The 18,775-nt window shown below is 59.6% G+C and overlaps 1 protein-coding gene across 1 annotated transcript in view; it reads right to left on the bottom strand.

Annotated features, from left to right (window-relative positions):
- Window positions 1-18,511, bottom strand: part of PDGFRB (platelet derived growth factor receptor beta) — a 32,549-nt gene extending 14,038 nt beyond the window's left edge. Inside the window, exons 1-10 of the mRNA XM_068959696.1 lie at window positions 18,346-18,511; window positions 5,933-6,010; window positions 4,512-4,808; window positions 3,825-4,091; window positions 3,483-3,610; window positions 2,977-3,151; window positions 2,193-2,385; window positions 1,862-1,977; window positions 1,216-1,342; window positions 549-760 (exon numbers count right to left, since the gene is read on the bottom strand). Of these exons, the coding sequence (XP_068815797.1) occupies window positions 549-760; window positions 1,216-1,342; window positions 1,862-1,977; window positions 2,193-2,385; window positions 2,977-3,151; window positions 3,483-3,610; window positions 3,825-4,091; window positions 4,512-4,808; window positions 5,933-6,010; window positions 18,346-18,385 (1,633 nt within the window). The 5' untranslated portion in view covers window positions 18,386-18,511. The remainder of the gene's footprint in view (window positions 1-548; window positions 761-1,215; window positions 1,343-1,861; window positions 1,978-2,192; window positions 2,386-2,976; window positions 3,152-3,482; window positions 3,611-3,824; window positions 4,092-4,511; window positions 4,809-5,932; window positions 6,011-18,345) is intronic.
- Window positions 18,512-18,775: the final 264 nt, after the last annotated feature.

Raw genomic sequence — 18,775 nt, forward strand, 5'->3', positions numbered from 1 at the left:
GGCACTAGCAGTGCCAGCACCCTGGGGTAAATGGGGTGATGGGTTGCTACAGCCCACTGAAGGGCTCTCTCTGATCTTGGGAGAGGTTTGACTTCAGGAGGGTGTATGGAGCTTGTGGGGGCTGGTTTGCCCAGGGGAACAACTGGCAACTCTAGCCCCCAGCTCAGAGCATCCTCTCATGTTTGGGAGGTTCAGCACATGGATGTTCAGGTCCGTGGCACCATCTAGTGACCCGCAGGCTAATAACAAGCCACTGGGGACCTGCTCCGGCACTCTCCTCTCACCTCCCTTAAGGGATGTCCCGGCCTAACAGTGACAAGAGGATGCTCACGGCCAGTGGACTTGTGGGCTCCACGCTCCTCCTGGAGCAGGCTTTCCTACTCAACTCAAAGGAGGCTCTGCTTCGGGCATAAAAGCTCAAACTTCCTGCCTTGGAGGGCTGCAGCCATTAGAGCATGCTCCTGGCTCCCAGCATCTCCAGACTGGAGACACGGAGAGGAAAGTCTAGCTCCCTCCCCGCTGGCTCAGACACCTCCCACAGCGCTCACCGTGTGGGACCAGCGTGATGTCCTGGGAGTTCGTGCCCAGGAAGTTTTGCACGGTGCATCTCAGCAGCAGGGGCTCGTCCACCCTGTGGAGCTGCAGGGCGCTGTTCACGCGGTATACCTGGAGCTCTGCGTGGTACGTGGCGTTGGTCTGCAGGCCGATCTCTGCAGAGTCGTTCCCCAGCAGCCGGGTGGGCTGCCCCTTGGTGCTGCACCTGCCCAGGGGTTACAGGCAGATAAGGGGCAGCCAGATCTCCATGCCACCATGGGATGCCTGGGTGTGTGGAGGAGATCTCCTTGCTCTAAAACAGCGTCCTCTAACGCCCCTTCCTCATTTGACCTTCTTGTACCATTTGCTGGGGAGATGGAGGGCATTGGCCCGGATCCCTGTGAGCTACTAGGCTGAAGCCCCAGGATGTCTTCTGGGCCCAGTACATAGCATGTTTCATTTTTAAATTAATTTTCCAGCTCTTTTCCTTGCAAGCACAGACTGAAAGTACAAGGGGCTCAAATCCGCTACTGCAGCAGAGCCCCATGCTCTGCTCATCAGAGGCAGGGGTGACATGGCTGCGAACAATGCACAGCCAGCAGAACACAATAAAATAACAGTCTGTTATTATAACAGATTTGGGAGCCTTGCCGTTCCCATGGGCTACATCTCTCTGCTTACCATTTGATGTCGCTGCAGGTGGACCAGCTGATCTCTGGCTGTGGCATTCCTTCAGCAGAGCACGTTACAGTCTGCTCCCCACTGCTGGCACTGCTGTTCTCCCTGAGATCCACCACTTTGGCTGGCACTGAAACCGAGGGGAGACACCGGTGAGAATCAATCCTCCGCTTTGCGTGCAGGATGGAAGGGATACATGATTGCTCTGCTCTCCCAACATGGCCCAGGGGTGAAAGGACAGTGAGCTAGAACCCATAACATCAGTCACGTTTCATTTTTGAAACTTAACAACAAAAAGAGAAAAGTTGTGGATGAGGGGGCAGGGAGGACACCAGCCCCTATCTAACTTGCTTGGGGAGCACAGGGGAGCACAGGGGGGGCATCAGCAGAACTGCCCACCCCTCTCTGCACACACTGTATTGGCACAGGGTGTGAAAGCCAAGCCACTGGTGTCTGCATTGCCTCTCTGCCCCTTGCTCTTAAAGCAAGCGTGAGATATTTCAAGTGAGTGTATTTCTTGCTTTTTTGACCAAAATCACTCTGAGGCTGTAGTCCCAGGAGCAAGGGCTTCAGCCTGAAGTCCTGCAGTGAAGGATGGAGCCATTGCCTAGGATGACCCCTGCACTCCTTGGCCTGGTCTCTGCCTCACCATTTATCTGCAGATGGAAGGACAGCTCCTGCATCTCATCCTCGTTGGAAGCCCGGATGGTGTAAAACCCTCCTTCTTCCTGCTTCACTCGCACCAGAACCAGAGCTGTTTGGTACCTGGAAGAGACAGTCCTGAGATTATGAGGACAGGGAGACACCTGGGGGCCAACAGCGCTTGGAGGGCACGAGCTCCCACCCTACTGTGGCATGCACAAAACCCATTTGCAAAAAGGTGTGTGTTCAATGGCTACCCCATGTCTGACTGGCTATTTCCAGTTTGCCTTGTGACCTGTCCACTCTTTGCACCTTGGTGAGGGGAGGTGGGCTTTCACCTGGTTTCTGAGAGGTTCCTGCTGGAGATGGTGAACTCGCTGTTGCTCTCCATGGTCAGTGTCTTGTTGTTCTTCAGCCACATGATGCTTGGTGGTGGGTAGGCCTCAACCTCCACCTGGATGGTGCGGCTCTTATGGACCTCAGCGTACTCTGTGCTGGCCAGGCGAGTGTGGAAGCGCACAAAGCCACGCTCTGAGAGAGTGCAGGAAGGGTAAGGGCTTCAGAGAGAGAAATGACCCCTCTCTGCCCCTTTGTCTGACACAGGGCAGGAAAAACATGGATCTAGAACAAAACACCCTGAAGACCCAGAAATGATGGGGCAACTCGCCCTAGACCCAGCCTTCAAGGCCTCAGGTCTGTGTCCAAGGGGAGCGTGGTTGCAGAGTTGTTTTTGGAGCAGGGGAGCTCATGGGGGAGATAACATGCAAGGAAAGGCTAAAATTACACAATGGGAGGACAGACACGGACGAGAGAGATGACAAGTGTGAGCTGGCAGTGCATGGCCCTGCACAGTGCAAAGCTGCTCTCAGTCACATGTGTCTTAGAGGGGCCCATAAAGCCATGGTGGGGGATTTGGGATTTTTTGATGCCTAGAACTGAGCAGGGATGACATTAAGCCTCTCCGGGGTGAGGAATGGCTTTTGGCCTCCTATACTAAGAAGGGGAGGAGGGAAGAGAGCTGGAGTATGTGTGGAGAGAAGAGGATTTGGCATCCTGGAGCCTGCCTGGATGCCCACGTGGTTTCTCTGGGTGCTAGCTTTGAGCGTGTGGGCAGCAACGTACCAATGACATGGACTGTGATATCTTTCCGGTCCGTTTTCTCGTGGTAGCCCTCCGAGACGTTGCAGATGTAGGTCCCACTATCTTCCAACTCTGCATTCTGGATGATGAGGATGGAGCGGATTTCGTGGGTGGATCCGGGCAGGAAGTCAGTCACTGGCTCCACAGCCTTCCCTGCCTGCACAATGGGGACAGGAGATATGCTCCGTGAAATCGGGGGCACGTTCTGCCATCGGAGCTACAGAGCCAGGCTCGTGGGGAGGGAGGAGAAGGGGGAAGAAGATCTCGGTCTGGGTGGGAAGGGGACAGTGGCACTGATCAGAGGCCACTGAGACAGATAGCTTTAGTCCAAGGATCTCCCAATCAAGCTCATGGCAAGAACATCCCACAGCTTCTGTCATGGAATGAAGCCTCTTGAGCACCGCTGTGATACTGATGTGTGGTTGCCATGGGAGTTCTGGGCGAAAGCTGGAGCTGCTGCCCAGAGACCACGAGACCAGAGCACTCACCTTCTTGCGAGGATAAGCCCAGTTGAAGTTGACCAGCTCATTGCCGCTCACAGTGCACATCAGGGTAATGTTCTCTCCCTGCCTCACAATGGTCTGCACCGCGCTGATGGAGACATTCACGGAGGAAACTGTGGACAGGGTCAAATGCAGGAATGAATAACGAAGGAAGGGAAGAGCAAGAAAGCAGGAGCACTGGGAGAGCTGCTTATCAGCACAGGCTCTGTGCCCATATGATCTCCCCACTCTTCTGGGTTTGCCTTTTATCTCAAGTGTCCCTGCTCAGGTGCAGGGACCAATTCTTTGTTCAGGGCTGTACAAAGGCAAGGGCCCCAGGCAGCTCACCCTGGATCCTGTATACATAGAACGTGTCTGAATCCACGTCCTGGTCATCCACAGTTGTCCGGCAGAAGTAGGTCTTGTCCTCAAAGAAGCCTTTGAAGCCCTGCTGTGGGTCATAAGCAGCTAGGATGGGGTTCTCCACCTTCTTCTCATAGAGGGTCACCTGCATCTGTGGGTTGGTCACACGGCACGGGATGATGGCCTCCGTGTAGCCCGTGATGAAGATGAAGAGCTCTTCGGCAGCTGTGGGGAGGAAGACTAGGGAGGGATCTGTGGGAGAGAGAGGCATGCTGGTTACGGTAAACTGCTTGAGGCTGAGCTATGGCTGCTCTGTGCCCCCACAGCGCTGGTCCAACATCGGGCTGTCTCCAGACTGCTGCTGTAGGTTGCTCGGCCTTATCATGGCAATGCAGAGCCACTCACGGGAGGGTGAGAGAGACATGGCCAGCTGCCAGCTAGCACCATTGCCTCCCCCGTCACCTGCCCAACACGTGAAACGTGGGCCTCTCCTGTGACCCAATGCGCTAGAGACATAACAAATCCAGAAGCCTAGCCTGAGAGCTCTCTGCACTGGGAGGAAGGATTTTTGGAGGCCAAGCACTTGGAGGCTGAACAGTAATTCAGGACCCTCTTTCTCTTGGTTGCTAGACCCCTGTGGAAATGCAGAGACAAGAATGTGCTGTCCCATACCCGGAACATAGATGTAAACAGCCTTCCTCTCTGTTGGCTCTGGAGCCTGGTCAGGGCTGTAGGTGCACATATACTCCCCCGTTTGACGGCCCGTCACATTCCAGAGGGTGAGATTGCTGATGAAAACACCATCCTTGTGTTCCAGCGAGGCGGGGAGAGTCTGACCTTCCCGTTCCCAGACCAGCATGCCATCCCCATAGCACACGAGGGAGAAGGTGCTGTGGAGGCTAAGGACGATCTCAGCATCTCCAGGTTCGATGTGCAGCCTGCTGCTCCCGGATGTTACCTCCAGCAGACCTGCCAAGGGGAATTTGGAGGAGCAAGATGAGACTGTGATACCATTACACTGGCCTGCTTGACATCTTTGGTGAGGACAGGGCTGGAAACAGGGGTGACCTGGGGACCACCCACATGTTTGCTCCTGTTCTCAGTTTTTCTGTGTACCATGACCTGGTCTAGGTGGCCCCAGGAGCTGACATTATGGATAGCAGTTCTGTTGACTCAAAATGAGACTATCTCATTTTGAGGCAAATGTAGGTCTCAGAGGTACCTTCAAAGGCTTGGAAAGGCTATTAGTGCATTTAGTGAGTGGGGGGTGGGGAGGAAAGGAAATGAGGCAATTCCCTGCTCTGCTGGCTGCCTTTCCATAGGACAGTGTCAGAAGTGACACAGACTAGCCAGAAACAACGCCAATTTAAAAGAAGATGAAAAAGGAATGGAAGCAAAACCTTGCAGGAAATCCTATGGAAGCAATAGAGCAGGCAAGGTCTTCCTGAATGACTTCCCGTGTCTCCCCTGGGTGGCTGCCATCCTCTTGGCTGCACCCTTTGCCCAGAGGTCCCAGTGGGGCTGAGAAGGGGCATGCGCTCTGCAGGGCAGCTGGGCACAGTGCCCAGCTCCCCGCACACCTGGGCAGCAGGGAAGCCGTGCCTGGCTGCAGGCAGAGCAGGCGCAGCCAGGTGCCTCATCGCCTTGGGGTGGGGGCTATGGGGTGTGTGGGGTCTGACTGAAGCCTCCCTGCCATGGGGGTGTCCAAAACAACTGGCTTCAGTAGCTTCTTGTGTGTCTGCTAAGGGCTGAGGGCAGCTGTGAAGGTCGCCTCCTTCTACACAGCTGAAACCGGTTGGGATGCCACATCCCACCCGCAGTAGCACTGGGTCAGCGTGGGCTGATGAACTCAAGTCATTAGAGGGGACGGGTGCCTCCCGTATACGCAACATGGCAGTTGGCTCGTGTGCGCCTTGGAGAGCCGATGTGGCTGTGTGTCTCTCTGTCACGTACGTGCCTGGTGCACACTGCCTAACGTCTGTGCCTCCCAGCACCATTTGTTCCCTGTTGCCCTAGCTGGGGTGAGCATCCTGGGGCAGGTTCCCCCGTGCAGGGCCCAAACCTATGTGTGCCTCCCCAGCCGCGCCACTCACCAGTGAGGAAGAGGAGCCCGAGGGTTGCCTTCAGCAAGGTGCACAGCATGGTGGGGTCTGCAGCACAGCAGCCAAGTCCTGCCAAGAACAAAAGCAGGGTGAGCGCAGGGTGGCTGGCAGAGATGATTCCTCGCCTGCCCCAGACGCCCGAGCCTGGACCCGCTCTGCAGCCGTGGGGTCAGGGCAGCTCCCTTCTCCCAGCTGGAAACTTCACGTCTCTTCCCAGCTTTCCAGCCTGCCTGGTCAGCCCAGACTGCAGTGCCCCGGGACCTTTGCTCAGCCTTTCCCTCTTGGCGGGCTGCCCTGCTTTTCCTTCACGCTGGAGCTGCTGGAGGAGCTGTTTCTAAGGCATCTCCCACTGGTAAACAGGGATTTTGCGGGATGCTCCAGGATTTGTGTCAACTCTTGCTCATCTCTGCTCGAAAGGCCACTCCCCCTGCCGCAGAGCCCTGCCTTCACGGTCCCTCTGCTCAGCTGCTTGTCTTTTTTTTTCCCGAGTTTTGCTTTCCCTTAGCTCCAGTGAGATAAAACTTGCTATAAAATGGATTCTCCCCCCTTTAATCCTCCCACATTTTTTGCTCTTTCCAACAAAACAAGCCCCCCCAAAAAACTGAAGATTTCCTATATTTTAGTTTAAAAATATATATATTTTAAGGGAATACTTAAGAAGGCTTTTTGGTTAAAAATCCCTTTATTCAACATTTCTCAAGAAATCTTTCCCATAGATCCTTTACAGCCCTCCCTGGTGCAAACAGACAGTCCTGAAGAGACCAGGCCAATGCTTCCCATGAGCAGGGAGGTCTGTCCCCCGTGTGACGGGGTGACAGGTATCCCCCCTCCTCCCATCTGCAGGTTGACAATGAACATTTCCGTAAAGCCAGACAAAGAGGCAAAAGAAAGAAGGAGGGAGGGGAAAAGGCTTCCCAGGGGAAAGCTGGGGGAAATGGAGGGCCAGTCCCTAAGGATTGGGAATGAATGGGAGGAGAGTTCCCCAACCCGGTTTGGGCTGAAAAGACGACAAGAGCAATTGCCCCAGCACTGGGCAAGGGAGCAGGGCCCCCGAGGCCGAAGCACCGGAGAGGCAGGCAGCCGCCGACAGTTAAGCAATGAGGATGGCAGAGCCAAAGCCACGGCTCAGCACCGCTGGGCTTTGGGAAGGTTTCCACACGGATCTGAACGTCATGACCCAGACATGCTGCTATTTGGGGATGAGCTGCCGCCCTGCAGCTGGGCCACCTCCCGCCTCCCAGCTGGTGGGGCCTCCTGCACCCGCGCCGTGCTGCCAGAGCCTGCCCTCAGTGCGCCAGGACCCCTGTGCTAGCGGCGTCTGGGGCTGCGACCCGGCTCCAGGTACCGTCTCTTACTGAATGACTTGTTGTCACTTGGCCCTGGAGTTGCGTCTGGGTCTGCTTGATGTTAGGAGGAAATGGTTTTTAAATGACGTGTGCTCGTCAGATGTTTTTCTCTTGTTATTCTCTTGCTTTGGCTCAGGAAAGTCTGATCTACCAGCAAACTCTTCCAGGTCTCCAGCTTATTCAGCAGCTTCCCTCTCTCCTCCCCTCCCTCCAGAAAACCCCTCTGTGACTCCTCCTGCGTTTGCCAGAGGGGATGAGAGTACTGCTAGGGAAGAGCTGGGGGTGGGTAGGATGAAAGGACCGAGGTGAAATTCAGGCTGCAAATGGATGCGACCTTGCTGCTCCCACCCTCCAAGCACACCAGCCTGCAGGAGAAGGGAGAAGGATGGACAACCTAATCTCGCTGCCCGCAAGACAATGCCATCAGGACAATTAGCTTTGTTTCCCAATTCTCCTTTGCAGAGGTGTGTGATTCATCCACTATTCAATGTCCAAGGCTTCAAGGACAGCTGGGATCATCTCCTTTCACCCCTCCCTGCCTGCATGCACCAGCCAGCCTGGATGGCCCATCCCAAATCTCTGCCGTCCAGCAATGAACGTCTTCCTGAGCTACTGCTCAGCTTCTAGCTGGCCGTCCAACTTCGTGACTGCCACCGTTAGCCTTGCTGCAGGTGAGGTGCTGCATTTTGGTGCTGGGCTAGCACAGATATTGCTCATGAGAGCCCTGCCGCCTCTTGCTGCCTCCCCTGCATTCATAGCTGATTTGAATAAAACTGCTAGTTTGCAGAAAGGCATTTCTCTTGGAGATGCTTCCTGAGCAGAGTGGGAGGGTGGCAGCATCTCATGAAGAGGAGTGACCTCCGCTCTGGCCGGTGTGAAATGCACGCAGGGAGACGCAGGGCTCTGCCCATCCCAGAGGACACGATGGCATCCAACAGGCTCACGCGCTGCCTCACGTGACTGGTGCGGGGAGGGGACAGGTTTGCTCCTTGCTTACATAGCCCCCTTCTGAGCCCCTTGCCCACAGGCTGGCTAAGCGGGGCAAGCCTTTCTTTACCGGTCACAGGGACACAGGCGTTTCACAGGGACGCAAAGACACCCATTTCCCTGCCAGCCTTGAGAGCAATTCTTCTTTCCCTCCTCAATCTCAGCTTTTGTTCACAGCAAGACTGATAAGACGTTTCTAGTAATGCCACTGCTTTCAATCAACCCCTGTGGCTGCCTCCTATCTTGCAGCAGCCCAGGCGACGTCCTGCACTGCGACCCCTCACCTCCCCTCTGTGGTCCCTGTGCACGGATCCAGGGCCCCCCCTCCAACACTGTGATGTGGGGGCAAACTGGCCTCAGCCCGGCAGAGCAAGGAGGTTTTCTCTTTCGCCAGAGCCGGACTGTTTATTATTCTAAAAGAGGAATTTGGCTGGGAGAGGAGATGGGAGGTCAGCCGGCTCGGAGGCGCGGGCTGGGCAGGCTTGGCCACGCTGCCGGCCAGCCCCTGCGGCCCCGTGCTCGGCCCCGCGCGCTGTGCTCTGCCGGGGCTCACGCTCCCCGGGGCCACGGGCCGGCCGTGCCGGGGCTCTGCTGGGCACCACGGGGAGGGAGGCTCCCCGCCAGCTTCGAGCAGCCGCTGCTCTTCTCACCTCTGCACTGCCTACCAGTGAGGACCCGAGCTGGGTGCTGAAGGGTTGTGAATGTTTCCAAGCGGGTTTGAGTCAAAACGAGATGCAGATATGGACAACCTTGCCTGCTGAGGCACAAAGCCCCATGGTCTGGGCTTATCTCTCTCCTATAACTGTGCCAGACCGGGCAGCGCACTGCTCGCGAGGCGGCAGGAGTGCATGTGGCGGGTTGCTCCACTGCACCCCCAGAGCAGCTCGAGGCTCCTGGGGGCGGGTTGTGCTTGCAGGCGAGATGAAGGAGTGAGGAGCCAGCTCTAGAGCTTTTGGGTTTCCCAGCCTGCTTCAGCGCTCATGGAAATGAAAGCATCCAAGGGCTGGCGAGGGACTGGCACCGCAGCAGCATGTCCATGGCTAAGCCAGGACAGGGAAACAAGTGTTGTGATTCCTGGTCTCGTTACTTCACAGCTTCTCCAGAGCAGCTTGCTCTCCTTTCTCCTGCCTCCCAACCCCAACAATGGCCGTGCCTTCCCTCCGTTCCCCATCTCGCTGCTGTGAATGCTGGCGGGAGGGAGCGATGCCTCTTCAGCTGATGAACTTGGACTCAAATTTCTGTGGTGGGACAGGCTGAAGCCACCATTTTGGATATGAGGAATGGCCACATTCAGCCCCTGTTGGGGACAGTCCCACCTTCCTTCAGAGAGGCACGATTTCATCAGGCATCTCTGCCACTCCTCCCCACCTCGCAGGGCCTTGCTAGGGTGCTCAAGCTACACCAAACCTTGCTGAGTCATTACTATTCCCCCTGCTCCAAATTTGTCTCTTGTTTAACGATGCTACTAAGAAAAAGATGCCTTTGTTAATACCCAAAATATGTTTTGCAGCCTCAGCCTTGAATATTCTTGGGTGACAAGGCAGGAGCTCACTTTGACTTTGCTCGGTATGTCCTGCCAGACATCCAAGTCCCCTTCTCTCAACTCTTGCTCTCAGAATGTCTCTGCACGCTTGGCAAACACCGCTGGCACGAGCAGCCTATGACACTGCCTGGCCCAAAGCACTGGCCCACGTGGGATGGGTCCAACTGTCGCCCTGCAGAGGCCAGGGGACATTCGAATGGACGGTGGTCAATGCCAAGGAGGCCCTCTTGGTTCACCGCCCACCATCCAAGCACGCCTAGAGTACATTTTTTGCCTCTCCCCCAAACCTCTAATGCCATTTGGAGAACCAGTAGGGGCCTACAAGTGCCCCAAAGCACAGGAGCTGGCAGGCAGCATGTTGGGAGGGAGCAGGCGCTGCACACTGGGGTGGGGAGAGCGGCCACGACTGCCCCGACAGCAACCTCGGCTCACCGGTCACTGGGGAGGGGATGTGCTCTTTGCTGGAAATCGGGGTGCAGAAATCTCAGTAAATAAGCCCAAATTCTTGCTGCCCTGCACAGTTGCTGTTCCTGGGGCAACTCCTGCATCTGTTGGCCCATGCTGTGCTGTTCCCTTGCCCGTGGCTCCCGGCTCCGGCGGTGCTGAGCAGGGGTGCTGGGCACGGCCCCGGCCCGCCGGGGCAGGCCAGCTCGCGGCGCTTGCGTCAGCAGAGCCGCGGCAAGGGCAGGAGCGGAGAAGCGCAGCCAGGCTTCTCGCACAGACGCCAATCCCTTTCCCTTCCTCTCGCTTTCTATTTCGAGCTCTCCCGGTCTCCCCCTCGTCCTCTACGCGCAGCCCCAGTCGGGCTGCGATTCCCGGCTCTCCCACAATGCTCGCCGGCCTCGGGGTCCTGCCAAGCAGGCGAAAGACATCTGGTGCAAATTAGCGGGAAGTAAAATATACTTTATTTCTTCTTTTGTCTAAATGCGTCTGAGTCATTAAGTGAGCTCATGGGTGCCCGCGTGCACTAAGAGAGCCCCGGATGGAGCGCGTGATTGATGCTGCTCGCAGCCAGGGATCGAGGGCTTCTCCCGGTCCGGGACACCGTCCCCCTCTTCCAAAGCGGCAAAGAGCTCCCCGCATGATGGCGGACCACCCCTGAAACCCCAGCCCTGCTTGCCTGGCAGCGAAGCGCTTTGGCTGGTCCTGCTTCCCTCTGCCGCCCTCCCCCCCTGCTTCTGCGACTGCTCCTTTCCCACCCTTTCATCTAAATAAATCTGAGTGTTTTCTTTTTTTTTTTTCCTCCCCCCTTGGCTGGAGCTGTCCGGAGTTGCAACATCTCTCCTCTGGGGTCCCTCGGCTCCCATGACACCGCCTTTACTCACAGGCCAGATCATCCTCACAGAGCCCTTTTCCTTTTTCCCAGCACATGGCTGGAATTAGGCAGCGCGCACACACGACGAGCCTGTCGTCCCCGGCCCAGAAACAGCTGATGATAAAACAGAGAGGGAGGAAATCCGAAACCGGGCTGCGGAGCGGAGGGGCTGGGAGCCTCCGGGGTCCCGTGCGGCTCCCAGGAGCGCTCGCCCCGGTTTCTCGCCTGTGCCCGCAGCCCGGTCCCCGGCCTCCGTCCCGCCTGGAGGAGGTGCACCCTAGTCCCGCTCCGGCCCCGGCGCCCGCGCCGAGCTCCTCCTGGTGACGCTGCCGGCGTAGCATCGCCGTTTCCCGCGGCCGGAGGGAGGGCTGCAGCCCCGCCGCCCTCCCCTGCTGCTCCCGGCTCCCGCGGGGCCCCGGGCGAGAGGGGCCGCCGCGGCCGCTGCTCTCGCGGGGCCGCCGCTCCGCAGGAGCCAGCGAGACATGAGTTAGCAAAAGCCCAGCGTCCTCCTGCCAAGCTCCGTCACGGGCTTCGACAGCGTCTTGACAGAAAGCCGAAAACGCGGGCTAGGACTCCAAAGCGCAGGGGGAGGCTGCCGGGGAGGACGCCGAGCCCCGGCTCCGTGACTCAGCAGCCCCCGGCGTCAGCTCTTCCAGGCGCGGGGTGCTGCGGGGTGGCCAGCCCCAGGCGGCCCTCGTTTGGCTGCGGCCGCCTCTCCGACCGCGCCAGGCCGGGGCGGCCGTCCGGCACGCCGAGCGAGGCCGGTGCGCGGGGAGCCACCCCCTCGCTCCTCCCGCCTTCCTCCACCGCTTGAAGCCCCTGGGAGACGGAGGAAACGAGTGACCTCTCCAGCGCGAGTTCGGAATAAAACGAAACATCTGTTTGGAGCGGTGCCAGCGTTATAAATAAATCCCCCAGCCCCGAGCGCGGGGTATTCATCGCCCTCCCGGCCGCGCATGCTCCCCCGCTTCCGCTTCCAGGAGAAAAGCCAGGCCCCGGGGCCGGCGCTCGCTCCCCGCAGCTCGCCAGCTTGGCCGGGGCTGTGGGAAAAACCCCGGGCGAGGGCCGAGGGGGGCCGGGAAAGGAGGGTCGGGGGCGTTGGGAGGAGCAGCCTCGGCCCCCCGCTCGGCCCGGGGAGGTTCACGCGGGCTGGCCGAGGCCGGGGGGAGCCGGGCTCTGCATCAGCATCTGCCGTGCCCGAGCGTGCCGGGCGGCCGGGGCCGGAGCCGCTTTCCCCCCCGCCGCAGGCAGAGCGGCGTGAGCCGACGGCGGGGAAACCTCCGCGGCTGCCAGGGCGCCGCCGCGGAGCCGTGACCGCTCTTCTCGTAGTAACCAAACGCTTTGATGAGGGAGACGCGAGAAGGAAAACAGCCTGGGAGTCCCGTCTCCCGCTCCCGAGCGCTGCCGCTACGGCGCGGGGCCTTGAGCGGCCTCCGAAGGGCCTGGCTGGCTCTAATTAACTGCTAATCATCCGCTGCCAGGGATGAAGGCGGTGGTTGAGGACAGCAGGAGGAGCGGAGCCATCTCCGGCTCCTTCCTCCCCGCCTGTCCTGCGTCGGCCCCGGGGAAGGACGCAGGAGCCGGGCAAAGCGGCGGGAGCGGGCGGCGTTTCGGGGCCTCCGGAGCCACAGCCCGCGTCCCAGCGCTGGCGGCTGGCCGGCCCCGGCCCCGCGCACGGCAGCAACCTGATCCTCGTTTGAAAAACCTCCGAGAGACGCGGGTCCGGCAGGCGCTGCCAGGGAGGCGGGAATAATCTGCGTGGATGCATTTGGGCTCCTCTCCTCGGCTGCCTGCAAGGGACCCGAGCTTAATTGCTTCGTTATGGGGTTTTTTGCTCTCGTGGCCAGGATTAGCCGCTCACCAGGCCCGCGGCCAGGGAGCAGCGGGTCAGGGAGCCCTTCGCCCGGCCGCAGGGCGGTAAAGCAGGCGGCAGGTAGGGAGGGAAGTTGGTTTTGGAGATTTGGCCCCATTTTTCCAAGAGAGCCTGGCAACCGGCTGAGGAGCCAGGGGCGGAGGCTAGGACTTGGGAGACGGAGCTGCCTTGGGCAAGTCGCTTCGCCCCCGGCGCTGGCCTCTGCAGCGTGCCGGGGACCCAGGCTCAGGCCAGGCACAAGTAAAGGATGCCCTAACGATTTTTGCCTTCCAGATGTATTTTGGTGGTGAATCTCCGGGGCAAGGACCATCTTCTGCTGTGGCAGGGGAAGGCTCTCCTCTCCCCTCAGCACCGCCGCGCTGCAAACAGCCCCCAGCATGGCACGGAGCCCCCCCGCCCAGGGGAAGCCAAGGTGGGTTTTGGCCAAGGTGGGCTGGCGGCTGCCAGCGTCCCCGGCCGCCCCCCTTCACGCTGTTTTCCCAGCGTCCCAGGCCTCGCAGGAGGAATTCGCCTCTCTGCATCGGACCACGCGCTCCCAGCAGGCTCCCAGGCTGCAGAGAGAAACTTGGCAGCCGGGCGAGGGGTGGGGAGAGCAGACGGGACCCTCTCGAGGTGCTGGGAGCGCTCAGCCCCGAGGGGAGCGGGGCTTTCTATTCTGCAGCCATTTCCTAGGCAAATACTGAAACCGAGGTGACTTCCAGTTTGCAAGTGGAGAATGCGCTTTCAGACAGCGGAGCTTGAAATGGTTTATTTTCTCCTGGCCCCAGTTCAGACAAACCCACAAGCAAACATATTTTTTTGTATAAATAAGACAGTGTGTCTCGCCAGTTAAAGCAATTCAAACATGAATGTAGCAATTTAATTGGTGCCAATTACTGCATCTCCGTAGCATTAAGATTTCAGTCACAGCCTCTTTTGCGTGGTAGACGGGCCAGAAAGGGGAAGGCAGAGCGCCCGGCGCGCCGGGCCGAGCAGGATGGGGCCCCGCACGGAGGGGCAGGCTTTCGCGTCGCCCGCTGCCAGGGGACGTGCTGGAGCTGGGGGAGCCCCTCGCAGCCCCGTCTCGGCCCCGCCAGGGGCGAAGCCGCCCAGAAGCCTGGGCTCAGGGATGGGACACTTTTCCTTAGCAGGGAGACGATGCCTCCCACTCTGTCTGCCTCCCAGCACACTCAGCGTGCGGTCCGGGTTTGCCGCCGGGGCTCTGACACCCGGTGCAAAGCCCGGCTTGCACCCGGCACTCTCCAACCTTGCCCTGTTTCTGCTCACGCTGCCTCCTGCAAGCCCCTCCGCTCCCCGGGTTGGGGAGCCCGTGGGCACGGCCCCGGCAGTGTGCGGGCATGCCCGCAAGCATGGGAGCCGATGAGCCCGCCAACGCTTGCAGAAGGTCGTACACCATTTACACTACGCAAATTCTTTTTTTTTTTTTTTTTTTTGGGCAACAAGCTTTCCACGAGCGCTTTCGCAGGCTCCCTTCCCGCACAGGCTTTTCATATTGCCATTACTTTTCACACTAAGGCCTCCAGGTCAGTGGTAGCACAGAGGGGAGCAGAAGGCATGCAGAAACGTGGGCTGCGTCATGCGGCAGCCCGGCATCCCAGGTGTCCATCCCGGGCCATGTCAGCACCCCTCTGAGCCCTGTCCCCGGCCTCCCTCCGCAGCAGGGCACCCGCAGGGCTTGCGGTGGAAGCCCAGGGGCCCAGGGCCACCGAGGCGCAGGGTGAGATGGCCGGCACATCGTGGTGCCCCCTGCCTCCCGCTGCACGGCTGGGTCTGCGTCCTGCGCGGCTCCCGGAAACCACTGCGCTTCCAGAAAGAGGGCAGGAGGGCAGAGGTGCGCTGGGCTCTGGGAGCCTAATTAGGCAACCGGGGAGAGGAGGAGGGGAAATAACCACCCCTAAAACAAGCCTCGTTATGTCCAATTTGCCTGGCAGAGCGGAAGGAGCCTTCTGGAGCCACTCCAGCCCCTCAGGAAACAATACCCAGTTTATACGCTCCCGTCGCGGATCCTTGCCGGGGGATTGCTTTCCCTCGGTTTCAGCACAAACAAACTCCTCGAAGCGTCCAGCCCTGGATCCTCCCTCGTGGAGATAGGATGCTTCCCACCAGCCTGGGCCACGCCGTCCCGCACCTCCGTCCCCTCCGGGCCCTGGGGTCAGCAGGGCTGCCTCGCTCTGCCGGTGATGGGCATCGGGGCATCAGACCCCCGGGGCCAGACGAGACCTCAGAAGACCTCTCCGGCCCAGCGTGGGCCAGGACACAGCCTGCTCAGACACCTCTGATGCCGCCAGTCCAACCGGTCTGTCTCAAGGGTGACCCTACAGCAAGTCAACACGGTCTCCTCTTGTGCGGTACCAGCCTGGAGGAGTTTACTAACCTCAGCTTTACTCTGTTGCCTGTTACCACAAATTCGTCTTGCCCTGGTAGCGCTGGAGAATGACTTCATACTCTTTTCTACATAACAATATTGTTCTGAATGTATTGAACAACCTGTCATAGACCCATGAATAACAAGGCTGGAGGGGAGACCATCAGGTCACTGTTGTGCTGTTGCACCACATCCTCCCCAGCCAGATGCTGCCTAACTGGCCTGGGAAACCTGCAGTGCTGAAGGCACCCGGCCTCACTGGGCAATCTGTCTGCAAACCCGCAAAAGTTCTCCCTAAAAGTTAACTTTTTGCTTTGCAGCCACCTTTCACGTACTCAAGGACTGCATGCCACCTATCCTTGGTGTTCAGCTATCGAACAGCCCCATCGACCCTTCTTTCAGCCCTCTTGCAACCTTTTCTGGCCTTCTGATCATTCTTGGTGTTTACCCTGAACCTTCCCAACTTGCGTGCACCTTTGCTGAAGTGTGGAGCTCCAGCCTGGACCTGGCAACTGGACCCGCATTGCTCGGAGCAGGGGACCCAGCCCCTCCACGCCGGCGTGGGATGGGCCCGCGCACGCCGCCTCCAGCCGTGCTCCTCTCGGCACATCCCACAGGAAGGGCTGCTGGTTTCCCTGTGCCGCACAGCGCAATCTGGTTTGTGTCCACTGCAGCCCCCGGATCCTTTCCCACACTACACGCTGCCGAGACAGTTAGCTCCCTAGATCCTGTAGAGCCGTTTAATGCTTCCTTCCTAAACACAGCACGTTGTCCCAACTCATTTTTGCCTGGTTAACTCCAGGCTCCTCCTTGAGCCCACTGGGATCATTTTGAGCTCTGATCTGCCAAAGTACTGGCTGCCCACCCGAGCCTGGCGTCCGTCCAGCATTTAGTACATGCGCTCTGCCATCGTCCGGTCTGTTAATGCAAAGATTGCGCAGAACCGAGCCCAGGCCAGAGCCCTGTGGGACCCCACTAGAAATGCCCCAAACATTTGACAACAAGCCATGGCTAAGTACACCGACTGCAGTATTACAGCGGGTTGTGCCTCTACCGTGCTGGTGTTTAGACTGTGCTTCCCTTACAGACTACTGGCACCCTGCTTAGGTGCTAAATGCCTGGCGTTGTGTGGGGCTATGGGAGGTGAACCAAGGACAGGTATTGAGGTGGCTGCAGCCTTGAGCTCCGTCCTTCTGATCTGGAAGAAGGGACATTTGGTTTTAGGGGGAAAAAAAAACCCATCCTTTTTTGTGCTGCAAATGGCTTGCTGTGACTTCTCGCAAACACCAACCCCTCTTGATGCACTGACTGACTCAGAGGTGCTTCCTGGCCCCAGGGGCGCAGCCCCTTGATGGGGATGGCAGCATGGGCCGCCCATGCTGGGGTGGCAGCAACATCAAGGAGTGACTTTGAGCCTCCCATCAGTCGTGTGCCCAGGGCAGGCTGCCAGCCAGAGGCAGCTACCTGGCTGCTCCACCACCACATCAGCCCAGCGAGTGCCTTCTGCCAGGCAGAGCTGTATCTCTGCTGCTGGCTCAGGCAGCCTAAAGGAAACGTGCCACCTCCCTGGGAGCATGGGATGCACAGACACTTTCTCCTGGCCCTGTGCTGGAGGGGGGAAATGGCCCGAGGAGCACTGAGGCTCAACTTTTCTAGCCCTTGTCACTAAGGGAAGAACATCCAAAAAGATTAGAGCCTGCCAAGACCCTGCAGACGGGGTTTGCATGCCAAACCCTGCCACCAGCCTCCCAGCAGCTGCTGCGATCACTGTTTGCCAGCTGCTTTAGCAGAAGTCCCAGCTGCTCTGGGACAACGATGGGGCAGCACAACATCCCTTTGCACCCCGAGCCCTGCTTTGAAAGCTGCCCTGCTGCCAGCTGACCCCACACAGGCTGGTTCCCGCAACGGCCCTGAAAAGCCCTACTGCGAGCACCAGGGTTGCAGACATCCATCTCCGGGGCCGGCCTGGCCCGTGGGGACAAAATCCAGCCAAGGGCCAGTGACAGAAACGGCACGTCCCTGGGAGCATTTAGGGACAGCTATGGCTGTGTTGGATGGTTAAAGCTCCAGCAACGCTGCAGTGCCTGGAAAGCACTCAGTACCCGTGGAAACTATGGGGGGAAACACAAACCGAAGCGCTGCCCTGAAGCATCTCCTAACTCAGCAAGAGCCTGCGTTCCCACGCCGGCCTCCTGCGAGCCGCCTCGGAGCCACGTAGCGGGTGGTGGGGAGGTGGGCAACGGGGTGCCTCTCGCCGGCAGGCCTTTTGCGGCTGCGGTGCCCGTCCCCAGGCTGCCCGCGGCGCAGGCAGGTCCTGGGGATGGGGCAGAGAGAGACGCACGTCCCCCCACCAGGTCCCCCGCGGCTGCGGACATCACCGCGGGCCGGCTCCCCTTGCAGCCCCTCTGCCGGGATAAGCACGCTCATGCCTCCGAGAGACACCTCGCTGCGATGGGGACTGGCCCCTTCCCACGCACGTCCCAGCTCTCCGATAACCACGGGGCCGGAGGACGAAACCCAGGGACGCCCGGCCGACGGCGGCACACGCTGGGATGGGGCACAGGGGACTGCGGCTGGCAGGACCGCGAGCCCCTGCGCTGCACAGGGGGGGCAGAAATCCCCCTGGGTCCTGGCTGCCACTGCAGCAGGGGGGTCCCCGCGCTCCTGCCCCGTGGTCACACTGTCCCCATGGGTGCTCTGCTCTCTGTCCCCCATCGTCCCAGCCCAGGAGCGCCTCTTGGCAGCCTGGCGCGAGCTTACGGGACGGCTTTTCCCGCGGGATGCTGCGGCTCTGGGCTGCTCTTGGCGGGACGTCTCGGGGCGCCAGCCCCCCCCCACGGGGCAGAGGACCCCCTTGGGGCAGAGAGCGCTGGGGGACCGCGGGCCCGCGCCGCCGGCCACGCTCGGGGTGCGCCAGCGTGACGGCCGAGGCGGAGCGGGCGGGCGAGCAGCCCCGGGGGGCATGGCGGTCCTACCTTGTGCGGCGTGTGCAGCGGGTGAGCGCCGGTGCCCCATGTCCCGGGGCGCCGGCGCCGCGGATGCCTCGCTCTCCTCCTCCGCTCTCCTTATCTGCTGCTTGCTGAGGCTCTTGCTGCCCTCCCAGCCTTCCCCAGCTGGCAAGGCTTTTCCACTTAAAGCAGAAACAGAGGGAAGGGAGAAAGTAACAGGGGGAGGAAGGGAAGGCGGGGGGGGGGAAAAGAAGAAAAAAAGCAAGGACAGGCTGTGCCAGGGCTGGGCTGCAGCCAAGGGCTGGGTCTGCTGCCCTAGTGCATCCCCGCAGCGCCCCGGGCAGCCCCCGGCCGCCTGGGGGGGTCCGGCCGCCTCAGGCCCCGGCGTGCAGGCCAGCCCCCGGCGGAGGGGTGTGCACGCGTGTGCGTGCGTGTGCGTGCCCGTGGATAAATAAAA

The sequence above is a fragment of the Struthio camelus genome, chromosome 13, assembly GCF_040807025.1.
Source record: "Struthio camelus isolate bStrCam1 chromosome 13, bStrCam1.hap1, whole genome shotgun sequence".
Taxonomy (NCBI): Eukaryota; Metazoa; Chordata; class Aves; order Struthioniformes; family Struthionidae; genus Struthio; species Struthio camelus.